Below are 13,539 nucleotides of genomic sequence, written 5' to 3'. Positions count from 1 at the left end.
TATTACCTAGAGATAATCAATCCAATGTGTTGGTATAAATATATAGCGACAAGCGCTAAAACATGCACTTATTAAAGGGAGAACTTGTATATTCCATTTAAACTTCCCTGTGACTATTAAATAGTTTACAATGTAATCATAACATTCTCGTCTGTCATTTAAATATAACAAAGAAAGCAGTGCTAGAAAATCACCAAAGATTTCCAGAATGCATGCTAATGCCCACGGTCAGATTCTACTACTTCTTCATTGTCTTAGGACCAAGTTCCCTATTAACACCAACTAACTTTCCTTCAAAATAAAAGGCGTGGTATTTCTGAAAGTTTCTAATCAACAACTTAAAATTTGACACACATACCTTCAAATTCTATTATGGACTTGCTATCTAGCCTGTCTTACAAAATTTAAATGTGTTAAGGTGTGTCTCTTTTTGGCTTGTTGCATTTGTGTACTTTAGTGTAGAAATTGTCTTAAAATTGTAAAGCACCCAGATAGATGTCATTCCAATGAGCACTACATAAACTATGAAATAAATATATTTACAGATTCTAATTGGGAGACAAGACAAACTTAAAATAATAGGAAAAACAATGCCAATTTAGCTTTTGTATAAAAGTCATTTAACTTAGGCTGGAAAGCTGTTTCAAAGGGCCCATTTTTAATTAAAGATAGAAGGTAGGATTAAACACTACCAAGTAGATTAGTGCAGAAGAAACAGATTTCAATATCGATTTTTGTCTTAAGTTAAAAGGCAGTGTTTTAATTTAAAAAAGGAAATATGCAACAGGTGGCTGCTGACTTGCAATTAGTAAAAACTTCTGGCAGAAATATACCATGTAGTAGTAATCACAATGATTCTAGATTGTGAGATGCTATTTAACCTTTTGTAGAAAATAATGAAGCGGGACGATGCTATGGGGGTGTATGAGAAAGGTCATTATCACGGGCTAAACAGAACCAATAATATATTCTCTTGGAACATGCAAGTATGGGCTTGTCTGTGCCCAATCAAAAAAGCTGGTAGCTTATTTCATACTCATTATTCTCTGTAGTTTTGCCCTACCTTGTTTTTTTTTTTTTTTTTAAATTGTTTCAAAAGCCACATACTTCATTTCTTTGAGACAAAACATTTCACTATGATGAAGAGCTAGAATAAATGCTATCAGCAAAACTGCCTAAAACTAGAGTTATCAAGTATAACCAAAGCTGGACCATGGTGAACTGTTAATGCCACAACTCCCCAAAGACAACCTTAAGGCAAAACAACATTTCAGAAGGGGAATAGCAGTAGCTACTATAATGTCTTTGTCCTGAGTGTCCTATTTAATCAAACATGGTATTTTTGTCCTATTAATTAATCTTTAGAGAAATAATTACCTACACAGACACACAGACTGTGCACTTAAAACACATTTAACATAATTTCTTACAGACAATAAAGACTTGTACTGAAACAATGAGGCACATGAATGGAACAAAGAAAACACTATCACTCAAAGGGATATTAGGTGTTTGAATACCAAAGTAACAGCAGTTGATACCACTAGACAAACAAAATGTAAATTTAATAAAAATAATAAATATCCGTTTTAGGTGAATTTAATCAAAGGTGAGGATAAACCAAAAAGGTAGACAGAATTACATACTACCTAAGCTATTTCTTGGGACCTCTTAAGACATACTGCTTCTCTCCCCTTTCTATTACTCTGAAGACTGTTTAGATCCATCTGATCTAGGTTAGCTAACTGCTCTCCTGAAACTTTTATTAGCCTTCTTCTTAGATGCTAACTATACAGAAGATATGATCAATACAGAGGTTCTCTCATATTCCCATGATAAAAAAAAAACTTAAAACATTACTGAAAATCGTCTCGTATGAGGCAAATGTAACTTTTTGCAATAGTATTTCCATCTCTTTTTGATACATACATATACACATACTGACATACACACATGAGTTTTGTTCTCTCAAACAGGCTTGGTTCAAACCTGTAGCCTCAAAAGGAGCTGGTATTTTCTTTTAAAACAGCAATAAGAAAAAAGACTGCTTTTAGGAAAATTAAAATGATTATGAATTAGATCTAAAATGATGGCAGCACATTTAAAATTACAAAACAGACTTTAATACATTATCAAATATTGTCATTACCTGGATAGATGGCTTGTTTAAGTGGCCCAGATTGGAAGTCGTTTGTCTCGGTTCATGTCCTAAGACCATCATATTAGCATTGATCAGTCTGAAGGCATCAATAACAACCTGTAAAACAAGGTGTCAAGTCAGTTCCTTTTTAAAACAAGTGATGGTGCCAAGCAACAGTGGACAAGGCAAGATCAACATGCATCTGTTTCTGGCCTATTTCCAGACAATCATTTAATTATAATATTAATAAAAAGAGCCTCCTGCTGATAGTGCCATCAGTATACCACCTTCTATCTTGTAATGTAAGGTGACACCAATTATTGCGATTTTCATGAAGCAGCAAAATATTAACTTAGCATCTTTATTATTAAAAATATGTCATTATTAAGCGCACAGCAAATAACCTTCATTGCTGTGCTTATTTGATACCTAAAGTTTTCCTAGTCAAAATGAATGATGGGGAAGCTAAAACTGAAAGTGAGCACAAGCTAAGGGACTACAGCTAAGACCCAGTCCTGTCACATCAGTTACGCCGTCGCCATACTTGAAATGACAACAAAATTGCAGCCAGCACGTCACTTGCCCATGTATTCTCTACTAGTCAGATACCCTTTACTTCTTCTGACTCTGAAATACTTTATACCTTGTCTAATGGCTTTAAACATCCAAGCCACTGTCAAGGATAGGAGGCACAATTTAAGAAAACCAAGGTCACCCATGCTCTCAGTCAGAAACAATAGGTTACAAGTTCATAGAAAAAATTCTTTTTGTTTATTAAAGACTCAAATTCCTTCACGACCCATAACATGTTATTTAGCTCTTCCATATCAAGAGATTAATGAGAGTCAGCTATTTCCCACTATCTTATTGCTTACATACTTATCCTTCAAGTTTGAAAGAACATAAAGCTTTAAAAATGTGGCATTTTAGGTAAAACCATGTGATACTAAGACAGACCACTTTTCCAAGACAATCTTGAAACAACAAAACAGCACTTCTTGACTCACCTTCACAAGTATTAAACAACTAAGACTATCAGTGTTTTCAAAACTACTGTTACCTGGATTCATTTTCAGTTATACAACTGTTGTATTAATAGACTGAAATATTAAAAACTATAATTTTCATGCTAACTGAAATACAATCAATTCTAAAAATGCATGCCTACAATACCAGCATGCACACATTTAATCCCAGAATTTCTGAGGAGGCAGACACAGGCAGATCACGGTGAATTTGAGGCCAGCTAGAGTTAACATGTGAGAGCCTGACTCTATCAGGAGTCTAAAGATAATAGTTATAGCAAACATAAAGTTATACCAAAGCATACAAGATAGCTAGGTCTAGTATATTCCTGCTGTCCTAAGGATAATAACAGTCAAGCTTGGATGCTGCTTTTAATTCTGTGATCTGAACTTTCTCCAAAATTTCTTTTGCTTCAAAGCCAAGTGTTTAATCAGAACCCTAAACACTTGCTTTCAACTATTAATTGTAAATATAAAACAGCATTATCATTGTTTTTGTCAACTGCTTTATGATTCCATCCTTAGAGTTCAGTAAGAATCATTTCTAGGGAAAAATTGTAAATTATGAAAATTTCGTATTATATCCCAATGAAATGCTTACATACATTTTTATGCCAACTGTTTTCAAACTAAAACATTAGACAGCAAGTTTCATGCAAAAATTCATCATTTCTATGAAATAGTGTAAGCAGGTGTGACGTATCATTAAAAAAAATGCCAGTTAGGTCACAGCTAAGTGAATACCATGACCTACTTTTGTTAACCCTGAAATTAAAAAAAATACAACAAAACTTACAGATTTAATATGTTGTTCAACTAGTAAATTATGACCCAGATGAAATGACGTGCTCAGATTGATAGTTCCTGAGCAGCGATAGAAATGATTACACTAAAATTAAAGGAATTTTCTGCCATCACTATAGCAACTGTCTTAAGGAAACTAACATGTTCAAAAACCTGCAGACCAAAATTAGATTTAACATGCAATAAAAAGTAAATATGGCAATATATTCTACATTTTAATTTCTGTACAATTTTATAATTGCCTTCTCTGCTGTGAGAATAAGTAGATTTCTCCGTTAGGACAACCTATCAAAGTAGACTCATTAATGTCCAGTACGCTAATGAGCAACGGGTGAAGAAGGTGTTAATTATGCCACAGTAAGATCCAAGAAAAGCCCTAGTGAGAACTTGAAGGTGTGTTTAAGCTCAGGGCGTTTCTCCATGTTTGTGTATTTACAGAATGATGCAACAGAATGACAGCAAGTGGTCACTCATTGTTAGGAAATAAATCAAAATGCAACATACTAAACAAAGAACCTCCAAGAATTAAGGCACTGAAGGGAGAAGAAGAAAGAATGATGCATTCTTAAAGCATTCTGTTTTTTTATGGCTTCCTCTGAAATATGTATACATGAAACCATTTTGTCTTGTGAACCTCAAAATTTAACCCAAAGAAAAAAGAAAAAAGAACGACTACATCAAATTCACCTCCTCATGGCAACAATAACCTCTACACTGTAGGAAGAAAAATAAAAAAATTCCTGTCTATATCTAAGCCCTAAAACCCACTGGATCTCTGTTTACCAACCTGACCGGTTAATTTTTCCTGGTACAAGTGCCTTGAGACTTTTCTGAGGTCAGCGCAACAGTAGACAGCTTATAACAAAACCATTAGCAGTTTGGCTAGCTTAGGGAAACCTCTTACTTTCCTTTTTTTGTTTATTATCACTGCATGAATCTGCAGCATATGATAGTTTATAATTTCTCAGGCTTGTTAAATTCATGTTAAAGGTCTGTTTTCTTGTTGAATAAATTTTGTTCATATAATGCTGCCTATTTCATACACTCAGTCTTTAATAGCACCTTTGGTCTATGCGCAACTCACAGATCAAAACAGAGGACTAAAATAGGGGTTGATGATGCTATTTACATGTGTGATTCCTGCTGTCTTCTTGTTAGTAGCTTTAATATAATAGAAGACCTTGTCTGTTTTGTAATTAACACATCTTTACTGGAGAGATATTTGGAAGTGATTGCTGTGAATATACTGGTTAGTAAAATAAACACAATCACACACCACTTTCTGTTATCAGACAAATTTGTGAATTGTACACATTATACTCCAGATCAACAAACTGTGATATAACAGCCAAGTAGAAGACACATATTTATATAACCCTTTATTTTTCTGAAAATATGTATTCACTCTGACCTTGCAAATATAATTAGCTGTGGGATGTGCAGACTTCAGTACCATGGTTGCTTTACTAATTGCAACTCTTGGAAATAGATACTAAATATTTGGAAGCTGCCAATACAAAACAAAAACTGCATCTTTCTTGTACATCTGTCTCAGCTTACAAAAGCAAAATAGTTTTGAAAACAATACTGAGTTCCACGTTTATTCCAAGCACACCCAAGGGTCAAGGACCTATCATTTCCATTTAATGGTGAATCTGGCTTAGGATTTAAGCTGTAATTATTTTCAGATTCAGTTTAATCCATATTCTTGACTTCTTCTATGAGCATAACAACAGTTCATTCAAGATACTATTTTTAATCCATATTTCTCTGGGTCACTAAAAGACCAGACTAAATTTCTAAAGCATCAATTTGCAACCCTGATTTTTACATTCAAAGGAAGGTTTTTTTTTTAAGCAACCCTCATTGTAATTTAATGAAAAGGTATTTTATTGCATATATCCTTCCAGCAGGGGCTACTATTACTCTCCTCCTCATCTCACTGTGGCTTCTAGGGGGCACTTCCAATGGTACTTACATTGAAGTCAATGACCAATGGAAGTGTTTCAAAAACACAACAAAAGTAAGAACTGATGCTAAAACATTTATGATGCAGTCATTTTCTTGAGCTCAAAGGGGTAGGAAGATGTAAATATTTAGAATCTTTTATAACTATAAGTCATCCTAACACCTATAGCTAGAAAAAAAATAGAGGGAGGGAGGGAGGAAGGACGGAAGGAAGGAAGGAAGGAAGGAAGGAAGGAAGGAAGGAAGGAAGGAGGGGAGGAGGGAAGGAAGGAGGGAAGGAAGGAAGGAGGGAAGGAAGGAAGGAAGGAAGGAAGGAGGGAAGGAAGGAAGGAGGGAAGGAAGGAAGGAGGGTAGGAAAGATTAAGAGCAAAAGCAAGGCTAAATACTGTAAAAGCATGTAGACAAGTGACCCCACAATCCGCCTCTAAAGCACTGAGAAAACGGGAAGCACTGGAAGAAGAGCAGAGTCACACCAAACACTGCTGCCTGGAAATGGCCTGTTATCAGCTGCTTAGTTTGTTTCTAGATTCTTTAAAAATTAAGAATGAATGTGACCTGGGGAATACTATGCGGGTTTGTGACCATTTCGTTACTTCTGCTGCTATGCACTGCCATTCGTCTATAAGATAAAAACATTTTCCATCTCTTGTAAGCCCACAGCATAAAAAATTCAAAGATATCTTACTTTTTATGCCATTTCCAATGAAAAGCACTAAGAACTAAAACTGAGTCATGCCAAATGCATATCACTGATTTGCTGTGATTTCTTGGTCTCAAGTTTGCAACACGGAAATTATTTATAAAATGTCAATTTTAGCTCTGGAAAAGAAATTCCTATGTGAATGTACTGTTTCTTTCTTCCTCCTCGGAGAATTGCTTACTGTAGCTACAGATCTGTAGTACAATTTCAGTACAGTGAAGAAGAGGGAAGGGGCAGAACCAGCAGAGTGCACTTCCCTGGCAAGTGAAGAGACGGATCAAGATCAGGAGCGGGCCCACAAGTTTTGTACATACATCTCTTAGTAAAAGCAAGTCGAGTTAGAATCTAGTAATGCAAAGGTAGTTAGATATTTCTAGATTCATAAAACATTGTTAAAAGAATTTACTTAAATAATACAAAGAAATTGAGCACAACTTTTTAGTGTTTGCACATGGCCAGCATAGTATAGGAATTTGAGTGCTTACCCATGAATCAGTCTCCTCTCAAAGTTACAATTCTAGATCTATGACCTGCTAGCCAAGTGACCTAAAACAATTTACTGAATGGCCCAATCTCTTTGTCTGCTCATGAATGATACTTCACAGAGCTGGTGCTAAGATTAAATAATACATGTGTGCTTGTCATTACAGTTCTTGTTAACTGTGCTAGTCACAGAGCTGTTCCTTTTAGATCTCGCTCTCTCTAATAGAACCTGCTGGGGACAGCACAGCTGACTTCTAAACTCCAGCTGCTGCACCTTTCAATCCACTGAGCATCACACCAGCAATAGATCCCCAGAGCTGCTCCCAGCCAATGACTAAACACAACCATGGAACAAGAATTTAGCCATCTCTGCCAAAATCAAGACACCTTTGAAAGCTGTGATTCAGCTACTCTCTAGAAACCTATATGGTCAGGCCTTCCCTCCCAGAACCACATTCCTCAAGCCCTTATCCATTACAGTATTTTCTCCAAATAAATCTGTCATGTATGGTTTATGATCTGTACAGCACCCAACCTTAACATAGTCAACAAAGAGTAGCACTGTGAGGGTAAACATTGTGAAAAGTTACTCTAAAAATCAAATCAAAATTATAAATTTGCTATCCTGAGACACTTGATACATGAAAAAGAAATGAGGAAGTTAAGAAAATACATTTTAAGGTATTTTCTTTTAGAAAAGTCTTAATTAAAAATTAAAAAGAATATAGCTGAAACAATGCTATCCTTTAAGAATTTGGAGGGGGGGGGATTATACATCCCCCCCTTCCCTTTCCTTTCAACAAACCCTTTAATACATACTCACAGTCTTTGCTTTCTTAAAAATTCATGGCCATTTTCTTTGTTACACACACACACACACACACACACACACAAAATAGCAAATGTCTAGAATCTTTATTCATGCTAGACGTTTCTCAGTGCACAGGTGACAAACAGCACACTTAATACTGAACTCCTTAGGGGACTTCTAATGAGCTTCAAGAGCCCAACACCTAAAGGTTGCTGGTCTGATACCAACGCAGGAGTGCCAACTGTCTCTGGTAGCTATACAAAGTGAACAAGTGATTTTAGATCTTGCTTTAATATCAGACTGTGATAATAAAAGTGATGTTCCTACTAATAGGCCCATAGAAGTAAGCGATGAAAAAAAGAATCCCAGATAGTAAAGATTAAGGTTTAATGGGCAAGTAAGGTATCTGTGTACATTTATTGTACTATACCATCATTTTAAAAGAAAACCAAGTTATGTCCTTCACCCTAGCATTACTCAAAAGGCATGAAAAACATCATCTAAATTCCTACATATAACATAACCACTTTAAAATTTGCTTATTAATATCTTTCCAAACCATTTCAATTATCAAGAAGTAAACTGTAAACGGCAATAACCAAAACTCTATCAGTTTATAAATGAAGAAACTAAGGCTTATATATAACTCAAAATAAACGATATGCTACAATGTGTAAGAGAAAGAACTATGACTTATGCCTATATAGACACTAAAACCAGAATACTAGATTACTATCACATTAGCAAACTATGTGATATAATAACTACAGCAACACGAAAGCTAGACGAGGTTAGATTTCACTTATACCAATCAGGGTTTATGGCTCACTGATGGACGGCTGCTCTGTAACAGTAGCTATGGGATGAAACTAAAGCCCTTCACAGTGGCATAAAGCAAATACATACAAAACGGAAAACTCTAAGAAAATATGTGTGTGTACTATCTCATGTATAAAGAGAAAGCTACCAATCATGATTTTAAAATCCCTGTCATTCGGTTTGGCCATATATTCTCATTTCCTTACTACTGCTTAGTTTCCATGCACTCACTACATCTAGAGGCAGATTAAATTCAAGTTTCACAGAACAGTTTCATTTCGAATAAAAACTATGCAGTAAGTTCAGTTGTGATGTAAAACATGGCTGTGAACATGTTTCCCTGCTAATAATCGAACAATACCCTGATGTCTTGAAAAAAATATGCCAAAATCAATTCTACTTTCTTTAGAAAATCGTAGAAACACATTAAACCTCTCAAAAGTAAGGCCTAAGTTCAGAAAGACTTTCGTAAGAGCTAATGCCACATCAATATGATCTTAAAAATTAACACGTGACGCTGCAGGAAAGATTCTTAATTAAACCACTGTTTACCCACACACAGCTAGCACTAAGGGGGAGAGGCAGAGCCTCCTCCTTTCTGTATCTCCAGTGCATACCTGGCACACAGTGCTCGTCCACACGGGTGACCGACTAGATAATTAGATGACTACGAAAGCAAAAGCATCCAGTAAGCCAAACGCCTGTAAAACCCTTATAGGTAATGGGTCATTGTCTTAAATTCCATTTTTCCTAAACTAACACAGCTGCTGCATTCGAATTACTTTAAACATAATCACAGCACTGAGAACAGATAGCAAGCACTGAGGTAAATCCATCAGCTCAGAGCGCATTAACACACTAACTTTAGATTAAAATACATTTACCTCTATACAACATTTATTCCTTTAGCATTTTAATTTTAAAGTTGCCATTAAAATCCTAATTGGAAATGTATAATTATATCATCTTATAAATGTGGCCTATTAATACCTGTGAGAATATGATAGGTATTCTCATACCTAAGAGTCATAAAACGTCGAAGTGTTCAAGCCCATAGGCCAGAGTTTCAGCAAAATATATCTATCCCCTTTACTCTTCATTAATATATCTGGAGAAAATATCCTTGAAATGGTCTATGCCCACTAAAAAAATTAATTCTGCAATGAGAAGGCTCTCTTCTTTTGTAGGTGTTACCATCAATTTCCTAAAGCATGAACAAATTAAGGGTTAACTCAGATCTATTTTTAGTAAGATTTCCAGAGATATTAATATTCTGTATTTTTTAAAAAAACTAGTTCTTACTTTCCACACTAATAAAATTCCATTTATCACATGGCAACTAAGAGACATGTACATCAGTATCACTATGAGCACATGATGCTTACTCTCTAACCAGTGTGTGCATCACTCCAATATATTCAAAAATTACAAAATGGACACAAAAGTCTCTGTAACACAGATAACAAAATGAAGCCTCACAAAAATTAAGTACCTGGTTTCAGGTCATGTTGCCCTTCACTATTTTATGTCTCCTTACATAATTTATATGTATTTTTTAATAAGAAAAAATAGAGCTGTTATTTAAGTAACTTGAAAGTACCACAATTTTAAAATTAACATGTGAAAATTACATTTTCCAACTCCTAAATATCTGGAAAAAAAAGACAAACAGGAAAGCCCTTAGACATATCCATTTTCTAATTCACTTTTCCTATATTTGTATTTCTTTCCTGTGAGAGTTCCATGTTCAGTGAAAGATGTCCTGTTGAGTTCTAGGATCTGTGAAAGCACCTGGTGCAGTGTTCCTCCTCCGCTCTCCACACAAGGCAGGGCCTCCTCTGTCCTTCAGTGCGGAGCCCAGCTTCCTAACCTACTCTGCCTTCATCACGGGGCTGTGCTACCACAGTACACTCTACTGTACATGGCAAACATGGGATTCGGGTTCGGGATCAGACTCCATTTTCAAAGCTCGTTGAACATTCCTTATCAGGTGAAATAAACATGTTTCAGAAAACCTCAACCACTGTTCAGATTACGTGTTCATTAGCTTCTGTAAGCTTTCCACAGAAAGCAGTCACTGTGACTACTAGAGTTAGTGACAGCACCTACATATTCACTAAACGCAGTCTCGGCAAGGGAAGTTCTCTAAATCTAGTATTTTTTAAACAGTAAGTTTAAGACCACACTGTACAGTAGTTTTCAGATGTTGCTCAAAGTAACCCCATATGAAAAAGAACAGTAGCAGTGTTACAGGTTGGATCAACTTGTGGAGCTGCCACTGTGCTGGATCAGGTCCTGCTGCAGGGTGACTACATGGCAAACCAGGCAAGAGGTCATCACTGTGCCCCTTGGAGCTGAGTATAAACATTTGGTATGCATACCTTACAAATAAACTGAACACTAAAGCAGAATCTTGAAACTATGTCACTACATAGTTGAAATCAAGAGCTCACTGGCAGTCTCTATGAGTTTACTCTATTACTTCTATTATGAACTTAAGTGGCAAATCATTTCCTATCATTTAAAAGAATTTGTGCTATATAACTCGGCATATAATATGGACTCTTTATCATATAGTATATTTTATTATTCTGGTGGTCTTTTTTGGGGATAGGGATGTCACCAAAGTCCAAGGGAATAAACTTGTATAATATTTTTAACTTAACATTACTCCTAACATATGGGAAAAAATTCACATGTAACACCTACTTTAAATAAGATAAACTACTGTTTAAGATTAGAGAAAACTTGAAGTCCTCTCCCCTGACTTAGGCTACAGGAAGCTAAAGAGAGTGATAACCTTGTCACGTGAACTTAAAAGGCTGTACAATGACCTCTAGCGCTCACATCCCATTCCTGAGTTGCTCTGGTTATGAAGGACCTATTAAATGTAGTGTTCACGAGCAAATAAAAAAGCTTAAGTGCTGTATAATTTTATAGAGTGGGATTTCTGTTTTATTTTTCAGCAATAATAATAATAACAGTAACAGTAGTGGTGTCTATTTCTAGGATTAAGTCCAAATTGTTATTACTTTAATACCTGGATGTTATTCAATTAATAACACACTCAGGTCACCCTAAATGAAAACTGAGCTTACCGGGAATAAGCTCATACCGGGAAAGAATCCATACTTATTTAAATTGCTAAAAAAAATAGATAATATTGAAATTTATAAAAATAAAAATATATAGGAAAGAGGTTTTCAAAGTATAAGAGTTTCAACTTTAGTTATTTACATATAGACTGTCATTTTAACTCTTGATCTAATCACAGTTTTATTAAATATTTTGACAGTTTTGATAAATCACATACATGGAATTCTTTAATTTTATAAATTATATTCTTAACTAAAACATCCCAGCATGGATTTACTAGCATTTAGATGACTTGTAATGTCAAAAATTCTTGACAATTAAAGAGTAATAAATCACAACCAAACTCAGACACCATAGAGATGGACTATATACTGACAAAGGTGTGTTCATACAGTGCAGGTAACAGAGTTGTATGAATCCGAGTATAAGGCAGTAAGGATCACTGACTGTATATAGTTACATTTTAAAAATTCAACAATATTGCATGACCTAATAAAGCTAGGTAATAATATATCTGATTTCGTAATTTTACATATTTTTTAAAAATTACACAACAGTCAAGTCCTTTGCTATAAGTGCAGTTTTAAATGTTATTTTCATTTTTAAAATGAATTACAACTAATCAGGACTAATGGGAATTTGATATTAGACATAGACATTACTTGAATGCAAGTTTTGAAGCTAAAACTGCTCTCTAGAATTATACTTCAGAGATAAGACATAAACACTGCTTATAAATTACTGTGGTGGGAGCTTCACAGGTTTTAATTCTTTATTTCTAGAATAATAATTACTATTAAATTATGTTACTGAAAAGATACCTTAAACATCAGAAAATTATATTGTACTTTAAATCTGATAAGCAATAAGGACTTCGATTTCTCCATCTGTATTAAGTAACAATTTACTTAGTAAAATAAAGGGCAAATAAATGGAAACACAGCAAGCATTCCAAATTTCCTTAAATTGCCTAGTATCTCAGTTGGTACTATTATTGTTTTGGGGGACAGTTTCTGCCTTTGAAAAGCTATATTACATCTCACAGGATCAAGCTTTAAATAAGACCTCAATTTTTATACATCATAATATGGTATCAGAAAACATTCCATTTCAAATTTGAAGCACAAAGCATCCATGTTTTAACAATCACATTAGTTTGCTTCAGCCGCTGCGTACATGTAAATGTAATCCACACACTATAAACTCCAGGTCTGAGAGATATCAAGCTAATATTTATTTCTAAGTGCTTTACAGATTATTTGTAAAACCTGCATAAAGAGGATTCGGTGAGTGTGTGTGATTTTACTCTAACAATGACTCTGCACCACAGTGGAAGTACATGCTCAAACAAGACACCTCAGCAGCATTTTAAAGCAGCAACCACCTAGCCAATTTCTCTCTGTTCTGTAGTTTTCTAATCCACTCTCCCTGTGGTTGAGCAAAATCGAATTGCCTCTCACATTTGCAGACAGCTCTGTGAAGGTGATAATAGAGCTGCACCCTGCTGTCAGGAGGCAGGAAATAGGAAAATGGCATATGGGGCTAGAAAGAAAGAAAGAAAGGAAGGAAGGGGGAAAGAAAGAACGAAAGAACGAACAAAAAAGAGAGAGAACTAAACAAGAACAAAAGAGATTTCAACAAAGGACAATATAACCCAATGTGCTCTGCAAGTTAACCTCTTTTTAGAATCAGT

General features: G+C 35.1%; 1 protein-coding gene across 1 annotated transcript in view; it reads right to left on the bottom strand.

Annotated features, from left to right (window-relative positions):
- Window positions 1-13,539, bottom strand: part of Psmd14 (proteasome 26S subunit, non-ATPase 14) — a 92,734-nt gene that overhangs the window by 20,466 nt on the left and 58,729 nt on the right. Inside the window, exon 8 of the mRNA NM_001025689.1 lies at window positions 2,150-2,257. Within this exon, the coding sequence (NP_001020860.1) occupies window positions 2,150-2,257 (108 nt within the window). The remainder of the gene's footprint in view (window positions 1-2,149; window positions 2,258-13,539) is intronic.

Source organism: Rattus norvegicus, chromosome 3, assembly GCF_036323735.1.
Source record: "Rattus norvegicus strain BN/NHsdMcwi chromosome 3, GRCr8, whole genome shotgun sequence".
In the NCBI taxonomy this organism is placed as follows: domain Eukaryota; kingdom Metazoa; phylum Chordata; class Mammalia; order Rodentia; family Muridae; genus Rattus; species Rattus norvegicus.
This window is presented reverse-complemented; position numbering and strand designations above follow the sequence as displayed.